General features: G+C 40.0%; 1 protein-coding gene across 1 annotated transcript in view; it reads left to right on the plus strand.

The window, feature by feature from the left end:
* Positions 1–20,947, plus strand: part of LOC140377274 (uncharacterized) — a 94,498-nt gene that overhangs the window by 54,562 nt on the left and 18,989 nt on the right. The window contains exon 7 of the mRNA XM_072462620.1: positions 18,408–18,474. Coding sequence (XP_072318721.1) covers positions 18,408–18,474 — 67 coding nt within the window. The remainder of the gene's footprint in view (positions 1–18,407; positions 18,475–20,947) is intronic.

The following is a 20,947-nucleotide window of genomic DNA, read 5'->3' on the forward strand; positions in this document are numbered from 1 at the left end:
ATATTACCTGTACTGTAGCCTTTGTAATTCTTTATAAATTATAACCTGCACAGGTGTATGTTGTGAATAATAGCATAGTGATTGTGGCTAAGCGCTGACATAAGCTCATGGGAAGGACCAGTTTCGAAATGCACAGTCTCATTTTACCATATAGGACAAATGGAAAAGCTGACAAGTTGATTATGAATCACAATAATTATATGACAATATAATTAATTTATAGTTCATTACTGAATATGTGCATTATTGAATGTATTGAACTGTATGATGACATGTGTGTTGTTAAAGGTGCACTGCTTACATCTTCATGGAGACGTTATTGCGTTGCCTGGAATGTTCCTCAGAATGGCATTGGACATGTCCGTCTACATTGGAGACAAGCAGACAGCCGAATATTAGAATGTATTTCAAGCTGTTTTGACCCCATAAAAACACATGTAATTAAATAACTACTGTTACTAAAGACATAACCGTCCACTGAAGGGGACGGTGGCAAAAATCTGGCAGAAGCTTTCAAAACGTTTCATTCCGGTTGTATTAGTGAACACAGGGCTGCCAACTTTAAGAGAAAATAACTTCTACACAGACTAAAAAGCCGTTTTCAGGCCGCCCAGTGAATTGGAGCGTTGAGGACTTGTTGGTCACATGAACATTGGACATTTTACACAAATGAATCTACTTTAGAGCATCTTTTAGCAGCAAGACCCTCGTTCTCCATTCAAACTAACGGAGTTCCTGCTGGACCGGAAGTGGCATTGCATTGACGCGCCGATACGTGGGGAAAAAGAAGAAAAGTGGGCGGGAATAAGGTCAATCTATAAAGTCAGATTAAACACATCTTCAGTCACTTCATACTTTATACTTTCTGCTGCTGTCCCATATATATTTTAATAATCTAAATAAAATAATGAGTTAACTATTTAGCGTGACTAAAGCTAAAGCCAGATTAATGGAGTAGACGGCTAAAGCCTGACATCACTAATTGATATAGTGTCTTTATACATGGACACTGTAAGTGCTTTACATTTTCTCTTCCAACCACCACCTGTCACTCACACACCACATGCAGACTGAGCAGTGTGGGTGAAATGTCCTGCCCAAGGATATTCTCAGCATATAAGCACAAGTTAAACCCTAAAATTGTAATAAATAAGTAAAAAACGCAGAGTTCCACACAACTTAGGCGCTGTTAAAATCCAGAAAATAAAAGTAAGTCATGGCATCATTTTATTCATCTTTTGAACTTCTCCTTTGTGAATGGTCGCTCTTCTGCTGGTGGTTTGCCGTGCGGGGCTCCAGGATGTGTCTGTCTGCAGAAGGACTCACTGAAGGAGCCGAGTCAATATTTGCACTGTCATTATGAGCTCATGTGGAGTTATGGTTTTCCTCCGTTGCAGCTGCTGCTAATGCGCTCTTCACTGGCAGAGCAAACATACAGTGTCACGTGTGGACATTTTCACTTGGCAATTTGGACCACGACTTAGGTCATTCTATAAACTACTGTCATTTATGATAAACTCTTCCGCTATTTTTAGTACACAAAGTCCAGGCGTTGTGTCAAATCAAGGGTTCCGACACAAGTGAAGGGGCCAATGATTATTCACGAGTTCTGACGCCGTGACCAAACAACAGGGAAATCTTCCATTTTCTTTCATTTACAATGTCTAACAATTTGTCATTCCTCAAGTTTGTGACCAGCTTTATAAAATTAAACTTTCTGAATGACAAATTAATATGACAAAAACTACAACGAAAAGCCAGAAAAACTTAATTTGGCTTCTTTTTTTTTATAATTAATACAATTTCATAATGATCATGTTTTAGTTCTGACAGTTATATTGTTACCTGAATAAACATTGATTAATCCTGACATCCCTTCTCCTGACCAATAACATAAAAATGTTTAGTGTCATCAGATTTTTACCTGAAGCACAACATCAGTTCGTTAGCCTTTAGCTCAGATGCCAGTCCAGTGAAATAAAATCATCTAAAATAAAACATCAGTGACTTTTAATGAGACTTTGACCTGACATTAATGTCGTTGATGGGTTGGTACCAGACGAATCATTTTGATTATTCATAACTGACCGGGCTAATGCTAACAACTAATGCTTATGGCTAATGCTGACGGCTATTCATGGGTTTCAGCTTCCTGTGTATACATGATACTTTGAGGACTTTTTCACATTGAAAACATGTAATAACATAAATAATACACTTTAGCAATGCCAGATTTTCATCAATCTGAAAATTCACGGATTGGAAAAAAATACTGGGGACTGTTTCCGTAGTTCTACCTAAACCTAAAATTGCTAAGTTGTCATTAGCATTAACGTTAGCATCAAATGCCACGTCTACTAATTTAAGTCTAAGGTTTAGTCTAGTACTTTACCATTTATACAAAGTTGAATTTTGGTTAGTATTCTTGCCTAAAGAAGTAAGAATCCAGTGACCTTTCTGTGATGAGTTTGCTTGTTCTCCCTGTGGGCTAATCTTCAGCTCCTGTCTTTGAAAGATGAGTCAAAAAAAGTTAAATTTCACAAAGGCAACAATAAATACCTTTTACAAACTGTTAACTGAACTGTTGACAGCCACAATCAGAAAGTCGACTCTGAGCCTTGCATTAGCTTCTAAAAACATGCTGCTTCTAAGTGTCACACAACAACGTAGCGTGTTATGCAAGTCATTTACACGGACTTAAACCTGTTTAGTGGGAGTTCTGTGTCGTTATCTTTGTGCAAAGCTTTTGCTGAGGGAAAGTCACTTATAAAACAACTTGTTATCTCCTGCTGCTCGTGCGTTTATGTGGCTGTTACATAACTCTGAGCATGCTGTTCCTGTTTACTGTTCTGTCACTGCAGCTGCGTGTGCAAGGTGCTTTTAGAGCTGCTTTATATCTGCTTTAGACACGGTTTACTACAGGGTTAAGTTTAAGACTCTGTGTTGTCCTGACTTAGTCCTTTATTGTTCTCATTTAGGAATATGTGGCCCAATAGAAACATAACGTAACATGAGGCTTTTGTTCCGTAGTGATTATATTTAATTTGGACTTTAACATACATTTTATTTAATGCTGTTTCACTGTTATTCCATTTTAATCTATTTACAGTGCTTGTTAAGCCTTTAAATCTGTTACAGTTTTTGATTCCTAATTATGTCCTCATTGAGTTATTTTTATTCAAATGCAGATAAACTAAAATAGAAACAATGGATTTAAAAACTAAATGGTACAATTGTGGTTTAAACATTTTTGTTTTGTGATGCATTTTAATTTAGATCACATTTGGCCTTCTTTAGACCTGATTTAGTTTTTCTGTAGTCCTGACTTAGTCTTGCTTTATTCTATAGGAGTTTGTTTAATCCAGGTCTGGAGGAAGTATTGGTCTACATTTAGTTCTGGTTTAGTCTCATCTCAGATCTTATTTATCTTTGTGTTGTAATCAGGAAATAGTAGTAGCTTATCCCTATTTACATATTTGTGTTGTTGTGCAACCTATTCTGTAGTTGTAGTACCAGTAGTAGTTGAAGCGGGACTGTTTGTAGTTGTAGTACCAGTAGTAGTTGAAGCAGGACTTGTGTTTGTAGTTGTAGTACCAGTAGTAGTTGAAGCGGGACTGTTTGTAGTTGTAGTACCAGTAGTAGTTGAAGCGGGACTGTTTGTAGTTGTAGTACCAGTAGTAGTTGAAGCAGGACTTGTGTTTGTAGTTGTAGTACCAGTAGTAGTTGAAGCAGGACTTGTGTTTGTAGTTGTAGTACCAGTAGTAGTTGAAGCGGGACTGTTTGTAGTTGTAGTACCAGTAGTAGTTGAAGCGGGACTGTTTGTAGTTGTAGTACCAGTAGTAGTTGAAGCAGGACTTGTGTTTGTAGTTGTAGTACCAGTAGTAGTTGAAGCGGGACTGTTTGTAGTTGTAGTACCAGTAGTAGTTGAAGCAGGACTTGTGTTTGTAGTAGTAGTACCAGTAGTAGTTGAAGCGGGACTTGTGTTTGTAGTTGTAGTACCAGTAGTAGTTGAAGCAGGACTTGTGTTTGTAGTTGTAGTACCAGTAGTAGTTGAAGCGGGATTGTTTGTAGTTGTAGTACCAGTAGTAGTTGAAGCAGGACTTGTGTTTGTAGTTGTAGTACCAGTAGTAGTTGAAGCGGGACTGTTTGTAGTTGTAGTACCAGTAGTAGTTGAAGCAGGACTTGTGTTTGTAGTTGTAGTACCAGTAGTAGTTGAAGCAGGACTTGTGTTTGTAGTAGTAGTACCAGTAGTAGTTGAAGCGGGACTGTTTGTAGTTGTAGTACCAGTAGTAGTTGAAGCAGGACTTGTGTTTGTAGTTGTAGTACCAGTAGTAGTTGAAGCGGGACTGTTTGTAGTTGTAGTACCAGTAGTAGTTGAAGCAGGACTTGTGTTTGTAGTAGTAGTACCAGTAGTAGTTGAAGCAGGACTGTTTGTAGTTGTAGTACCAGTAGTAGTTGAAGCAGGACTGTTTGTAGTTGTAGTACCAGTAGTAGTTGAAGCGGGACTGTTTGTAGTTGTAGTACCAGTAGTAGTTGAAGCAGGACTTGTGTTTGTAGTAGTAGTACCAGTAGTAGTTGAAGCAGGACTTGTGTTTTTAGTAGTAGTACCAGTAGTAGTTGAAGCGGGACTTGTGTTTGTAGTTGTAGTACCAGTAGTAGTTGAAGCAGGACTTGTGTTTGTAGTTGTAGTACCAGTAGTAGTTGAAGCGGGACTGTTTGTAGTTGTAGTACCAGTAGTAGTTGAAGCAGGACTTGTGTTTGTAGTAGTAGTACCAGTAGTAGTTGAAGCAGGACTGTTTGTAGTTGTAGTACCAGTAGTAGTTGAAGCGGGACTGTTTGTAGTTGTAGTACCAGTAGTAGTTGAAGCAGGACTTGTGTTTGTAGTAGTAGTACCAGTAGTAGTTGAAGCAGGACTTGTGTTTGTAGTAGTAGTACCAGTAGTAGTTGAAGCGGGACTTGTGTTTGTAGTTGTAGTACCAGTAGTAGTTGAAACAGGACTTGTGTTTGTAGTTGTAGTACCAGTAGTAGTTGAAGCGGGACTGTTTGTAGTTGTAGTACCAGTAGTAGTTGAAGCAGGACTTGTGTTTGTAGTAGTAGTACCAGTAGTAGTTGAAGCGGGACTTGTGTTTGTAGTTGTAGTACCAGTAGTAGTTGAAGCAGGACTTGTGTTTGTAGTTGTAGTACCAGTAGTAGTTGAAGCGGGATTGTTTGTAGTTGTAGTACCAGTAGTAGTTGAAGCAGGACTTGTGTTTGTAGTTGTAGTACCAGTAGTAGTTGAAGCAGGACTTGTGTTTGTAGTTGTAGTACCAGTAGTAGTTGAAGCGGGACTGTTTGTAGTTGTAGTACCAGTAGTAGTTGAAGCAGGACTTGTGTTTGTAGTAGTAGTACCAGTAGTAGTTGAAGCGGGACTGTTTGTAGTTGTAGTACCAGTAGTAGTTGAAGCAGGACTTGTGTTTGTAGTTGTAGTACCAGTAGTAGTTGAAGCAGGACTTGTGTTTGTAGTTGTAGTACCAGTAGTAGTTGAAGCGGGACTGTTTGTAGTTGTAGTACCAGTAGTAGTTGAAGCAGGACTTGTGTTTGTAGTTGTAGTACCAGTAGTAGTTGAAGCGGGACTGTTTGTAGTTGTAGTACCAGTAGTAGTTGAAGCAGGACTTGTGTTTGTAGTTGTAGTACCAGTAGTAGTTGAAGAAGGACTGTTTGTAGTTGTAGTACCAGTAGTAGTTGAAGCGGGACTGTTTGTAGTTGTAGTACCAGTAGTAGTTGAAGCAGGACTTGTGTTTGTAGTAGTAGTACCAGTAGTAGTTGAAGCAGGACTTGTGTTTTTAGTAGTAGTACCAGTAGTAGTTGAAGCGGGACTGTTTGTAGTTGTAGTACCAGCAGTAGTTGAAGCGGGACTGTTTGTAGTTGTAGTACCAGTAGTAGTTGAAGCAGGACTTGTGTTTGTAGTAGTAGTACCAGTAGTAGTTGAAGCGGGACTTGTGTTTGTAGTTGTAGTACCAGTAGTAGTTGAAGCAGGACTTGTGTTTGTAGTTGTAGTACCAGTAGTAGTTGAAGCGGGACTGTTTGTAGTTGTAGTACCAGTAGTAGTTGAAGCAGGACTTGTGTTTGTAGTAGTAGTACCAGTAGTAGTTGAAGCGGGACTTGTGTTTGTAGTTGTAGTACCAGTAGTAGTTGAAGCGGGATTGTTTGTAGTTGTAGTACCAGTAGTAGTTGAAGCAGGACTGTTTGTAGTTGTAGTACCAGTAGTAGTTGAAGCGGGACTGTTTGTAGTTGTAGTACCAGTAGTAGTTGAAGCAGGACTTGTGTTTGTAGTTGTAGTACCAGTAGTAGTTGAAGCGGGACTTGTGTTTGTAGTTGTAGTACCAGTAGTAGTTGAAGCAGGACTTGTGTTTGTAGTTGTAGTACCAGTAGTAGTTGAAGCGGGACTGTTTGTAGTTGTAGTACCAGTAGTAGTTGAAGCAGGACTTGTGTTTGTAGTAGTAGTACCAGTAGTAGTTGAAGCGGGACTTGTGTTTGTAGTTGTAGTACCAGTAGTAGTTGAAGCGGGATTGTTTGTAGTTGTAGTACCAGTAGTAGTTGAAGCAGGACTGTTTGTAGTTGTAGTACCAGTAGTAGTTGAAGCGGGACTGTTTGTAGTTGTAGTACCAGTAGTAGTTGAAGCAGGACTTGTGTTTGTAGTTGTAGTACCAGTAGTAGTTGAAGAAGGACTGTTTGTAGTTGTAGTACCAGTAGTAGTTGAAGCGGGACTGTTTGTAGTTGTAGTACCAGTAGTAGTTGAAGCAGGACTTGTGTTTGTAGTAGTAGTACCAGTAGTAGTTGAAGCGGGACTTGTGTTTGTAGTTGTAGTACCAGTAGTAGTTGAAGCAGGACTTGTGTTTGTAGTTGTAGTACCAGTAGTAGTTGAAGCAGGACTTGTGTTTGTAGTAGTAGTACCAGTAGTAGTTGAAGCGGGACTTGTGTTTGTAGTTGTAGTACCAGTAGTAGTTGAAGCGGGATTGTTTGTAGTTGTAGTACCAGTAGTAGTTGAAGCAGGACTGTTTGTAGTTGTAGTACCAGTAGTAGTTGAAGCGGGACTTGTGTTTGTAGTTGTAGTACCAGTAGTAGTTGAAGCGGGATTGTTTGTAGTTGTAGTACCAGTAGTAGTTGAAGCAGGACTTGTGTTTGTAGTTGTAGTACCAGTAGTAGTTGAAGCGGGATTGTTTGTAGTTGTAGTACCAGTAGTAGTTGAAGCAGGACTTGTGTTTGTAGTTGTAGTACCAGTAGTAGTTGAAGCGGGACTTGTGTTTGTAGTTGTAGTACCAGTAGTAGTTGAAGCAGGACTTGTGTTTGTAGTTGTAGTACCAGTAGTAGTTGAAGCAGGACTGTTTGTAGTTGTAGTACCAGTAGTAGTTGAAGCGGGACTTGTGTTTGTAGTTGTAGTACCAGTAGTAGTTGAAGCGGGATTGTTTGTAGTTGTAGTACCAGTAGTAGTTGAAGCAGGACTTGTGTTTGTAGTTGTAGTACCAGTAGTAGTTGAAGCGGGATTGTTTGTAGTTGTAGTACCAGTAGTAGTTGAAGCAGGACTTGTGTTTGTAGTTGTAGTACCAGTAGTAGTTGAAGCGGGACTTGTGTTTGTAGTTGTAGTACCAGTAGTAGTTGAAGCAGGACTTGTGTTTGTAGTTGTAGTACCAGTAGTAGTTGAAGCGGGACTGTTTGTAGTTGTAGTACCAGTAGTAGTTGAAGCAGGACTTGTGTTTGTAGTAGTAGTACCAGTAGTAGTTGAAGCGGGACTTGTGTTTGTAGTTGTAGTACCAGTAGTAGTTGAAGCGGGATTGTTTGTAGTTGTAGTACCAGTAGTAGTTGAAGCAGGACTGTTTGTAGTTGTAGTACCAGTAGTAGTTGAAGCGGGACTGTTTGTAGTTGTAGTACCAGTAGTAGTTGAAGCAGGACTTGTGTTTGTAGTTGTAGTACCAGTAGTAGTTGAAGCAGGACTTGTGTTTGTAGTTGTAGTACCAGTAGTAGTTGAAGCAGGACTTGTGTTTGTAGTAGTAGTACCAGTAGTAGTTGAAGCGGGACTGTTTGTAGTAGTAGTACCAGTAGTAGTTGAAGCGGGACTGTTTGTAGTAGTAGTACCAGTAGTAGTTGAAGCGGGACTGTTTGTAGTAGTAGTACCAGTAGTAGTTGAAGCGGGACTGTTTGTAGTAGTAGTACCAGTAGTAGTTGAAGCGGGACTGTTTGTAGTAGTAGTACCAGTAGTAGTTGAAGCGGGACTGTTTGTAGTTGTAGTACCAGTAGTAGTTGAAGCAGGACTTGTGTTTGTAGTTGTAATACCAGTAGTAGTTGAAGCGGGACTGTTTGTAGTAGTAGTACCAGTAGTAGTTGAAGCGGGACTGTTTGTAGTAGTAGTACCAGTAGTAGTTGAAGCGGGACTGTTTGTAGTAGTAGTACCAGTAGTAGTTGAAGCGGGACTGTTTGTAGTAGTAGTACCAGTAGTAGTTGAAGCGGGACTGTTTGTAGTAGTAGTACCTTTGCTTATATATATTTGATGTAAAGTGGACAGCGTTCACGTGGGAGGTGCAGGAATGTCCCGGCTGTCGTGGAGTCTTATCTAAACTATTAATACCAACGTTATCTAATCTGGTTCTTTTAAAAGGTGCGAGTGAACGTAAACCACAGCACACGTCCTGCTCAGCCTCCCCCAGGGCTAAACCAGAACTAAACCAGGGCTAAACCAGGGCCAAACCAGGACTAAACCAGGACTAAACCAGGGCCAAACCAGGACTAAACCAGGACTAAACCAGGACTAAACCAGGGCTAAACCAGGACTAAACCAGGACTAAACCAGGACTAAACCAGGGCCAAACCAGGACTAAACCAGGACTAAACCAGGACTAAACCAGGGCCAAACCAGGACTAAACCAGGACTAAACCAGGGCTAAACCAGGGCCAAACCAGGACTAAACCAGGACTAAACCAGGGCCAAACCAGGACTAAACCAGGACTAAACCAGGGCTAAACCAGGGCCAAACCAGGACTAAACCAGGACCAAACCAGGGCCAAACCAGGACTAAACCAGGACTAAACCAGGACTAAACCAGGACTAAACCAGGACTAAACCACGGCCAAAGCAGGACTAAACCAGGACCAAACCAGGACTAAACCAGGGCTAAACCAAGGATAAACCAGGACTAAACCAGGGCCAAACCAGGGCCACACCAGGACTAAACCACGGCCAAACCGGGACTAAACCAGGACTAAACCAGGACTAAACCAGGGCTAAACCAGGGCCAAACCAGGGCCAAACCAGGACTAAACCAGGACTAAACCAGGGCCAAACCAGGACTAAACCAGGGCCAAACCAGGACTAAACCAGGGCCAAACCAGGACTAAACCAGGACTAATCCAGGGCCAAACCAGGACAAAACCAGGGCCAAACCAGGGCCAAACCAGGACTAAACCAGGGCCAAACCAGGGCCAAACCAGGACCAAACCAGGACTAAACCAGGACTAAACCAGGGCCAAACCACGACTAAGCCAGGGCTAAACCAGGACTAAACCAGGGCCAAACCAGGACTGAACCAGGGCCAAACCAGGGCCAAACCAGGGCCAAACCAGGACCAAACCAGGACTAAACCAGGACTAAACCAGGACTAAACCAGGACTAAACCAGGGCCAAACCAGGACTAAACCAGGACTAAGCCAGGGCTAAACCAGGACTAAACCAGGACCAAACCAGGGCCAAACCAGGATTAAACCAGGACCACATCAGTACCAAACCAGGGCTAAACCAGGGGAGCAGAAGGGGGTTTTGGAGGGTGGGTCATCCCTCTGCTCCTTCTGTCATTTGTTTTATGAGTTGTCGGCCGTAAAGGACCATGATACAATGGAGGACACAGTAGTCCATGAGGTCACAGAGGAATAGTTTATGCTCCTTGAAGTTTAAGGCTGAAGCTATTGTCCATATGAGCGACATTTGCCCTCTGCGTTTGACCCATAGCTGGAGGATTTGTAACAAGCCTGGATAATTACAGCTGCAATTTCAGAGAGAGATATTGTCCGAATCACAATCGAATTGAAATTCTGAATTTGCATTTACCAAATTGCAACGATTGCACCTATTTACCTCATTTCCTGTGCAAACAACTAAATATCTTGTCTCAACTATGTGTAAAAACTTGCTAATCCTGTCGTTTAGATTTCTATAGTTCTTGTGATTCTTGTAGTAGTTTAGCAGTTGTACAATTAGAAAATACAGTGCTTCTCAAAAAACAACAACTTATTAGTAATTTTGCCAAAATCTAGTCCTAATAATCAGCAAACAAATTTAAGTCCTTTTAATATTCATAAAAACCCTTATTTTGCTTTATTTTTATTCAGCTGTGGCATTTCTGCATCAAAGTGATTCTGCATGAAAGTGAAATCCAGATGTGTGGCACTTGTTTTGTACAGTTCAGAACTATATACTTAACTTTTGCTCTCAGAATCAAAATAACATGAATCATGCCTTCAAAATCAAATTGCTGCAGGCATATCTACAGAACGGTCAAGCTCTTGTGTTTTTAGGCTTTGGTTCGAGTTAGTTTACATATTTTCTGAAGAATGTTAAAAACGCCAACCTCATTCAAGAAATGTAGCTGTTGTGGCACATTTTACAGCCTCGACAGAGTAAACCCCGTCAAGACGTGTGTCATAGCACTAAAAAAACTGTGAAATCTGGCAGTTAAAAGGAGAATGTTGTGCGCGCAGACAGACCTGCACCTCAAAGAGTCAAAGATAAGCAATAAAGTGGGAGTGGCAGCGAAAATAACTCGCATTCCAGCAACGTAGAGTTTCCGTGCAGCAAAAGTAGTGAAGAGAGAGAGAGAGAGAAAGGGGGGAGGAAGGAGAGAAAGGAACACAGGAGGGAGAACAAAGAGAGAGAAATGGAAAGAGGAAAAGACAGGAGGGAGTGAGGAGAGAGAGGGACAGAAAAGAGAAGAGAAGGGAGTGAGAAACAGTATGAGAGAATAGGTAAAAGAGAAAGTGAGAGGGAGAAAGAGAAGAGCGAGGAAAAAGGGGTTAGGGAGGAATGTGAGGTGTAGAGAGAGATATAGAAGAGAGGGAGGGTGGAGAGAAGAGAGAAATATTGGAGAAGGCGAAAGGGAAAGAAAGAGAGAGAAAAGGTTTGGAAGGAGAGGGAAGGCGATTTCAGGAGAGACTAAGGAGAAAGAGTAGAAGAGAGAGAGAGAGGAAAAGATGGAGAGGGAGGAAAGAAATGCATTAAAACTAGGGCTGTACCTTATTGTGACTTGTCAACTATTAAAAAAAAAAACTATTTCAATCATCTTAATCATTATCTGGACTTTTATAAGACCTTTTATAAAAATGACAGCGTAAATCCAATAATGATCAAAACTAATCAACCATAAGTTACAGCCTTAATCAAAACTAAGTACTAATTTGAGTGGTAAATATGAACAGCTTTATATGGTTTTAATCAGTATCAGAATTAGAATAAGACTCAAAAGTGATAATTTTTGTGTTGAAATTTGCCCTCTATTAAAGGGTGTATTATTATTATTATTATTATTATGGTATTGAAATCAAATTTGGAATCGTACTATTTTGGCAACAATAAAAAGCGCAGAGGAAAGAGAGAGGCAGGTGAGGAAAGAGAGGCCGAGAGCACCGGGGGAGGTCTTACAGGGAGGGAGGAGCCAGAGGCAGGCGTGCTGTCCGTCAATACGAGCCAGCAACATTTGGAGAGTAGAAGCAGAAGTGGCAGAAGCAGAAGAAGTGGCGACGCTTTGGGCTTCAGCATGTGCGTTTGTTGTTGCTCATGATCGTTCGGGACGACGGCGCGACATGGGAGCCAACGGCAGCAAAGCACTGGCCAAGAAGAGCAAACCAGCCTCACATCAAGTGCAAAAACGCAAGAAGAAAAGGAAGGTCGGTCACTCATGTTTAGGTGTCAATGGATGTGTAGAAACTGAAAAGTTAAATGCGGGAATTATGTTGGAAATGGAATTAATTTCATCTATTTTAGTCTAGTTTTTTGGTATATTTTTTAGTCCATTAGTAGCCCTTGTTTAGTCTGTGTTTTTGTAAAATGAATTGTTTGATTTGGCCATGTTTAGACTTGCTTTAGTCTTAGATTATTCGAGATATACTCCAGTTTTAGGCCCTGGTTTAGTCCATTTATAGTTCTGGTTTAGTCCGTGTTTTTTTTTAAAGAGAATTGTCTTGATTTGGCCTTATTTAGACCTCTTAGAGACTTAGATTTGTTTCAGTTTAGTCCAGTTTTGAGCCTTGGTTTAGTCAATTTGTAGTTTATTCCATGTCCTGACCAGGTTTAGGTATAGTTTAAGTCTGGTTTAGTCCTAGTTTAAGTCTGATTTAGCCCTAGTTTAAGTCTGGTTTAGCCCTAGTTTAAGTCTGGTTTAGTCCTAGTTTAAGTCTGATTTAGCCCTAGTTTAAGTCTGATTTAGCCCTAGTTTAAGTCTGATTTAGCCCTAGTTTAAGTCTGGTTTAGCCCTAGTTTAAGTCTGATTTAGCCCTAGTTTAAGTCTGGTTTAGCCCTAGTTTAAGTCTGATTTAGCCCTAGTTTAAGTCTGGTTTAGCCCTAGTTTAAGTCTGGTTTAGTCCTAGTTTAAGTCTGATTTAGCCCTAGTTTAAGTCTGATTTAAGTCTGGTTTAGTCCTAGTTTAAGTCTGGTTTAGTTCTAGTTTAAGTCTGGTTTAGTCCTAGTTTAAGTCTGGTTTAGTTCTAGTTTAAGTCTGGTTTAGTCCTAGTTTAAGTCTGGTTTAGTCCTAGTTTAAGTCTGGTTTAGTTCTAGTTTAAGTCTGGTTTAGTCCTAGTTCAAGTCTGGTTTAGTTCTAGTTTAAGTCTGGTTTAGTTCTAGTTTAAGTCTGGTTTAGTCCTAGTTTAAGTCTGGTTTAGTCCTAGTTTAAGTCTGGTTTAGTTCTAGTTTAAGTCTGGTTTAGTCCTAGTTTAAGTCTGGTTTAGTCCTAGTTTAAGTCTGGTTTAGTTCTAGTTTAAGTCTGGTTTAGTCCTAGTTTAAGTCTGGTTTAGTTCTAGTTTAAGTCTGGTTTAGTTCTAGTTTAAGTCTGGTTTAGTCCTAGTTTAAGTCTGGTTTAGTCCTAGTTTAAGTCTGGTTTAGTTCTAGTTTAAGTCTGGTTTAGTCCTAGTTTAAGTCTGGTTTAGTCCTAGTTTAAGTCTGGTTTAGTCCTAGTTTAAGTCTGGTTTAGTCCTAGTTTAAGTCTGGTTTAGTCCTAGTTTAAGTCTGGTTTAGTCCTAGTTTAAGTCTGGTTTAGTTCTAGTTTAAGTCTGGTTTAGTCCTAGTTTAAGTCTGGTTTAGTTCTAGTTTAAGTCTGGTTTAGTCCTAGTTTAAGTCTGGTTTAGTCCTAGTTTAAGTCTGGTTTCGCCCTAAACCAGGGCTAGGTTTAGTCATTTTTTTTGGCACTGGTGTAGTCCATTCGTAGCCATTGTTTATTCCATGTCTTGACCAGGTTTAAGCACAGTTTATGCCTGGTTTAGTTCTGGTTTAGACCTGGACATTTCCATTTGTAGTCCTGGTTAAGTCCATGTCTAGACCAGGTTTAAAGGTAAACTTCAGTCCTGGTTAAGTCCTTGTTTTAGTCCTGTTCTAAACTTGCTTTATTGCTGGGTTATTCTAGGTATAGTCCTGATTTTTTGCCCTGGTCTTGACCTATTTTAGTCCTGTTTTAGAGCAAATGTTCTGGTTTTGGTCATGTTTTGACTTATTGCCCTGGTTTTTAGCCCTGGTTGTGTCCAGTTCTAGTCCTGATTTATACCAGTTTCTGTAACAATACAATGATAATTTAAGCATGAGAATGTTGAATGGAATATTTGACAAACTGGTCATTAAAAAGGAATTATGAAAGGCGTGCTTCGAGGCGCTCATACTTCTCATTCCAAACCATTGAACTGTCATTAGCACACAAGAGATCTAAACTTACACATTGTACGAGCATTATTCTTTATTTTTCTTTTATTGGGTCTATATCGGACTCAGCTGTTCGTATTCTTATATTTAAAACAAGCTACAAAATGAACCCAAGTCTTGACCAGTATACAGTATAGTCAAAAGTCCTATTACTGCAGTTTTTATTCAACCATAGCATCATGTACAATTTCTGTAAGTTCAATTTTAAGTATTTTTCAGTAATGATTTGTCCTCCATTGGGCTTTTTTCGCTCAAGACCTGGTTTAGTCCTAGTTTGAACCTGGTTTAGTCCCTTTCAGACCTGGTTTAATGCTGGTTTAGACCCTGGTTCCATCTTTTTATATTGTTTGTACTGTATGTTGCATAACGCTTTATAGCTCTATGTTGTATTAGAAAGTACAGTGAATTGTATGTATGTGTTTATTGAATTCTGACTTTTAATCCTTTGTTGAAACTGTTTGATTGGGACGGCTGTGTGTCCCGCTTGAGACAACGTGTCCTTATTGAGCAAATGCAGTGTTGACTTATCTAGAAAAACTTGAATCAAAGCCAGACTGAACTCTTCTCACCTTCGCCTGAATGCTTCTGGAAAACTCTTTACAATTCAGTTTTCAGTGCATTTTCAACACGTGCAGGAGTATTAACACTGACATCGAACACTTAAAAGATGAACTTCTAAATACAAGTATCACATGCGTTTCAGAACATGTTTGTAAAAGTCTAAAGTACAGAATTAGCAGGTTTTATACAGAATAAGACATGGAGACACAGCGGAGGACATTGCTTTACCTAAATAATTGCAGCCTTTGTGGCAATTCAAATGATTTCTGTTTCATTTTTGATAGTTCGGTTCAATTTAAACAAAAATGTACATGCCATAATTCACTAGTCAAACATTTGTTCAAGACTAAACCTTAAACTGAGACCAAAACGAGGCTAAATTAGGAAAATCATGAATGAAATATTCCTGTTCTTGAATGTGACTTTAAAAAAACTGTAAACGTTGTTAGAGTAAGACATTTTTTGTTTTAATTATGACATCAGTGCAATATAACTGTACATTTTGACACAATTAGTTCAGTTAAATTAAAATAAAAAAATTACATGACTTAACTTCACTAAACAAAGCCCAGAACAAGGTTAAATAAGAAAAAAAAGGAGTCACAAAATGTTTATTTTTTTACATTTTACTCAAAATACTGAAAATATTTCCATCAGAGTGAGAATTTGTGTTCAGGTTTATTTTTCTTGCCATATCATTATTTTTACAAGCTCTTTCTTTTTTCGATTTCAATTAACCATATTAGCCAACTTTTCCAATAATTCATCCCATCAAAATCCTTCTTTGCTTTGGTTTTGCCCGTTTGTTTTCTGGCATCTGTTCCTCACTGTGGCCCTTTCCCTCTCGACAGATGGACATTTACGACTGTGAAAGCAAAAGTCAAAACACATTTTTCCTTTTGTAACATGTATACGACGGTGCTACTGTTGTTACTGCAGAGGCCAAAGTGAGTGGCGCAGCTGTCAGAGCACGTGTGCGACTGCGGCGCAAAGATCCTTCGTGTTTAGGAAATAAACAGCGCGGATTGCTCTTTGTTGTGCTTTATTGCTTCAGGATAGATAAAAAGGACTACAGGTTTATGCTTGATCTGGTCATATTTTGCATTTAGGTTTGTTGTTATTGAAATGAAGTTCTATTCTATTTGGACATTATTCATATTTAGTAGTATTTTTTCAGTTTCGACTCCACACGCAAATGTCTTCAGAGTTTCCACGTCATGTTGGCTGCACGATTTGAGAAGAATGTCTAACCGTGATTATGATGAAATTTGCGATTTATGTGTTTTACATTTGAAACCACCGTCCAGGAGGCAGAGACTGAAATAGGCTCATGAGAACATGTTTGTACGGATCTAAACTGCAGGGTAAGACAGCATAATATTGTTGTATTGTGACACTTTACTTAAAAAATGTGCAACCTTTGTGATTTGTTAATTGCATCCATTCATATTTCGATTTAATTGCGATTAATCTTCACGCAGACCAGAACAGGAAAAAAACTCAAATCCACCGTTTCTGATCATTGTGAATGTAAAAAAAGAACATTATGGACTGGGATGGAGCGGTTATCGTTGGTGCCGTGGACTAAAGCAAACATTGAAAATCGTAAACGTGCCCATGGGACTATAAACCGGGACGAGGGGGGCCTTTTTACTCTCACACACTTGACATATAGCGTCCTGAAGAAGTCGGACTGCACATGGCGTTGTCTACCGAATTTGCGTCAATCATGCTAGTCGTTAACTTGCCTATATCCTCGTTATTTAAGCAGCCAGAACCAATTAAAATGTTAACTGTCAGTCGCAGTCATTTACGTTAAATTGAGTTTGCCAAGAAAGATTTATGACGTTTATTTTTAGACAAAAACTCATAAAATATTCCACTAAAATCAGTTGGTCTCGATGTTTCTCTGCACAGATCTGTTTGCTCAGGTTTATTAGCACGTTGAGCTCATGTTTAATGAAAAATAAACAGGTTTAGAGAGATAGTAGAGACCTGCGTTTCATCTGGGCATTTGCAGATTTACTTTTTACACAAATTTGGTACAAACTCAAACTGTGAATCGCAGGTCAAATAGCCAGGTCCAACTGAACTGGGTAATATTTGTTGTTTTGGTATTTGCTGCTTTAAGCCATGTTCAAATTGCTATTGTTTGTTGCGACACTGCAATAAATGATCTCTGGAATCCTCTGTATCGTGTTATGTAATGGCAATAAATTCCACAAATTGTACATGAGGGAAACTCATGCTCTCAGCCAGAGTGTGTGTAGAACCTGCTGACCCGACCTCTGACCTGAAACGGTAACGCGTCACTGCAGTTTAAGGGTTGAGAAGTCAAAGGGGCAAAGCGTTACCACAGAAACGTCCTGAACGATCTCTCCTTTGAGTTTTATTTAATTGAATTGGTTATCCCATTGTTTGACGTATCACTTCACACAAATAGTCTATTTTTGAGTACTCTGAAAGCCACACCTTTGCCTCGACAGCTTTAATTGACTTCTGCTCATGCTCTGTTTAGTAATAATCACTTCAAAACAGCCTGAAGTCTTGTCTAGCTGCTGTATTTTGGTGGGAGCAGATGGAAAAACACTGTCAAACTCCTCAGTGCGCAACGATTTATGGACAACTTCAAATATGTTCTCACAGAAGCCAGTTTTTATCTGTATTCCTGCTCTGAGGAGAGGCGTGAGCTGGCCTAAAATGATTTGTTATGTAAGTATTAGACCCGTCACAGGCCAAAAAACACTTGAAATTGAACTATTTGAACTCCAATAACTAGATTATTCAATGTGGGTGATGTCATTTAAAGTTAAAGGTGCTCTATCATCATAATGGATTGTTATTGTCCTTTAAGGTTTGCTTTATTGTGCAAGTAAAGAAAGTTGTTGTGTGCATTTGACCCAGCCGTCAATGACACTGAAGTTGTCAAACCTGTGGCCCAGAGCTGAGTCATGGATCACAGTCAGGACTGAGCTGGAGGATTATTGTGTGTGTTTTTACCGTGTGGACGGGGGAAACCGGAGGAAACAAAACCGGAGGAAACCCACATGGAGATATGAAGAGGTACATTTATTTCAGGCTGAATAGTAATTGGACTGTAGTGGAAATTCTTGGTCGACTGAAGACTGCTAAAACAACTAAAAAAGCTCTCACATTTGTAGGATCTTGCACAAAAGCAGCAGAGAAGTAACATCATCTTTATAAGTGAAAAGGCAGATTATAAACAGTCCAGTCATCCTAAAAGTCCAGATAACTCACGCTTTCTGTCCTTTCTGCTGGTGTACAAAGCCTCAATGAGCAAATATACATTGTACAAATACATTTAAAACAGACTTACTATTCTAATCTGCTGCTTTTCAACATCCGATAGAAACTCATTTAAGTAATTAACTTATTATAAAGGATTACAGTAAAAATAAAAAAACTTAAAGGTCCTGTTTGCAACGTTTCTGGTGTCATGCGCTTGTCTCCATGGAGATTTTATCTTTTTCTGGAACTTTCAACACTGTGGCATTATTTATTTAGTTATTTATTTGGGAAACAAACCCATTGAGATCGATACCTCATCATATTATATCAATTTCATGCATTTTTAATTGTTCAAATTGTTCTAAATACCTGTCACTTCGCCTGTTTGTCTCCATGAAGATATAGAGGTTAAATGCCATGTTGTAGAACATACCAGGCCAAGCGTCACTGTCTTTCAGGTTTACTTAGTTCAGTAATGTTCCCCTGGAGTAAATAAGTAACTACACATTAGGCCTCTTTTACCTCCGTTCCTTGATCGTTTGACCGTGTCCTGGCTGTAAACTCCAGTAAAAGTCCTGCACTGACCACTGCGCACAGATCCTTATCTTTAAAAGCAGTTGTTTACTCCTGCTTGTTCATGATTTTAACCTGGTTTTGTGTTTTCTCTCTGTAGCGCGAAGATGCTTTGAAACAGAAGAAGGAGCTCACGCAAGAACTGTCTGGCCTCCGGGATGAACTGGGTAAGTCATTTCAAACAGCACACGGAAAAAACACCTTCAATGCAAAAAACAACTCGAAAGTCACACTAAAACCTGAAAAACTGTGCCTGGTTTTCTTTTTGGTGTAAATTAGGCAGTTAATTTTCTTCAACAACAACGATGTAAAAATGGCATAAATTATTGATATCTTAGGTAGACAGCACTGGAGCAAAGCATCATGGTCTATGTTTGCTGACTTTTCTGTCGTTGCCATCATTTGCATGTGAACCACACTCAAAGTTTAACTGCCAGTCAAATCCTGCTGCGTCTGGGCTGAATATGTCGACGGTCTGGTCCGTGTTTACCCCTGTTCTGTCCTGATTTGGTCCGACTTCAGTCCTGGTTTATCCCTGTTTTATCCCTATAGTTCAGTCCTGGTTTACCCCTGTTTTATCTTCATAGTTCAGTCCTGGTTTATCCCTGTTTTATCCCTAAAGTTCAGTCCTGGTTTACCCCTGTTTTATCCTCATAGTTCAGTCCTGGTTTACCCCTGTTTTATCCCTTTAGTTCAGTCCTGGTTTACCCCTGTTTTATCCCTATAGTTCAGTCCTGGTTTACCCCTGTTTATACCTATAGTTCAGTCCTGGTTTACCCCTGTTTATCCCTTTAGTTCAGTCCTGGTTTACCCCTGTTTTATCCCTATAGTTCAGTCCTGGTTTACCCCTGTTTTATCCTCATAGTTCAGTCCTGGTTTACCCCTGTTTTATCCCTTTAGTTCAGTCCTGGTTTACCCCTGTTTTATCCTCATAGTTCAGTCCTGGTTTACCCCTGTTTTATCCCTTTAGTTCAGTCCTGGTTTACCCCTGTTTATCCCTTTAGTTCAGTCCTGGTTTACCCCTGTTTTATCCCTATAGTTCAGTCCTGGTTTACCCCTGTTTTATCCTCATAGTTCAGTCCTGGTTTACCCCTGTTTTATCCCTTTAGTTCAGTCCTGGTTTACCCCTGTTTTATCCTCATAGTTCAGTCCTGGTTTACCCCTGTTTTATCCCTTTAGTTCAGTCCTGGTTTACCCCTGTTTATACCTATAGTTCAGTCCTGGTTTACCCCTGTTTATCCCTTTAGTTCAGTCCTGGTTTACCCCTGTTTTATCCCTATAGTTCAGTCCTGGTTTACCCCTGTTTTATCCTCATAGTTCAGTCCTGGTTTACCCCTGTTTTATCCCTTTAGTTCAGTCCTGGTTTACCCCTGTTTTATCCTCATAGTTCAGTCCTGGTTTACCCCTGTTTTATCCCTTTAGTTCTGTCCTGGTTTACCCCTGTTTATACCTATAGTTCAGTCCTGGTTTACCCCTGTTTATCCCTTTAGTTCAGTCCTGGTTTACCCCTGTTTTATCCCTATAGTTCAGTCCTGGTTTACCCCTGTTTTATCCCTTTAGTTCAGTCCTGGTTTACCCCTGTTTTATCCTCATAGTTCAGTCCTGGTTTACCCCTGTTTTATCCCTTTAGTTCAGTCCTGGTTTACCCCTGTTTATACCTATAGTTCAGTCCTGGTTTACCCCTGTTTATCCCTTTAGTTCAGTCCTGGTTTACCCCTGTTTTATCCCTATAGTTCAGTCCTGGTTTACCCCTGTTTTATCCCTTTAGTTCAGTCCTGGTTTACCCCTGTTTATACCTATAGTTCAGTCCTGGTTTACCCCTGTTTATCCCTTTAGTTCAGTCCTGGTTTACCCCTGTTTTATCCCTATAGTTCAGTCCTGGTTTACCCCTGTTTTATCCCTTTAGTTCAGTCCTGGTTTACCCCTGTTTATCCCTTTAGTTCAGTCCTGGTTTACCCCTGTTTTATCCTCATAGTTCAGTCCTGGTTTACCCCTGTTTTATCCCTTTAGTTCAGTCCTGGTTTACCCCTGTTTTATCCCTTTAGTTCAGTCCTGGTTTACCCCTGTTTTATCCCTTTAGCTCCGTCCTGGTTTACCCCTGTTTATACCTATAGTTCATCCTGGTTTACCCCTGTTTATCCCTTTAGTTCAGTCCTGGTTTACCCCTGTTTTATCCCCATAGTTCAGTCCTGGTTTACCCCTGTTTTATCCCTTTAGTTCAGTCCTGGTTTACCCCTGTTTATCCCTTTAGTTCAGTCCTGGTTTACCCCTGTTTACCCCTTTAGTTCAGTCCTGGTTTACCCCTGTTTTATCCTCATAGTTCAGTCCTGGTTTACCCCTGTTTTATCCCTTTAGTTCAGTCCTGGTTTACCCCTGTTTTATCCCTTTAGTTCAGTCCTGGTTTACCCCTGTTTTATCCCTTTAGCTCCGTCCTGGTTCCACCTTCACGCGCTCTAACCCGCCTCGTTTGCATTCCAGTGTTTTGCTTTTACGATCTCTTCTCTTCACCACAGGAAGCATTTGTCTGCCGTGTTATTTGACTTCAAATTACAAAATGAAAAGTTGTTTGGCCATAAAACGTTGGGCGTGGCAGAGCTGAACTCCAGATGAAACATTTCAGAAACATCATCATTTCAGTTC

This window comes from Eucyclogobius newberryi, unplaced genomic scaffold (genome assembly GCF_026437365.1).
Source record: "Eucyclogobius newberryi isolate DKJ021-1_F unplaced genomic scaffold, fEucNew1.0.hap1 SCAF_4, whole genome shotgun sequence".
In the NCBI taxonomy this organism is placed as follows: Eukaryota; Metazoa; Chordata; class Actinopteri; order Gobiiformes; family Gobiidae; genus Eucyclogobius; species Eucyclogobius newberryi.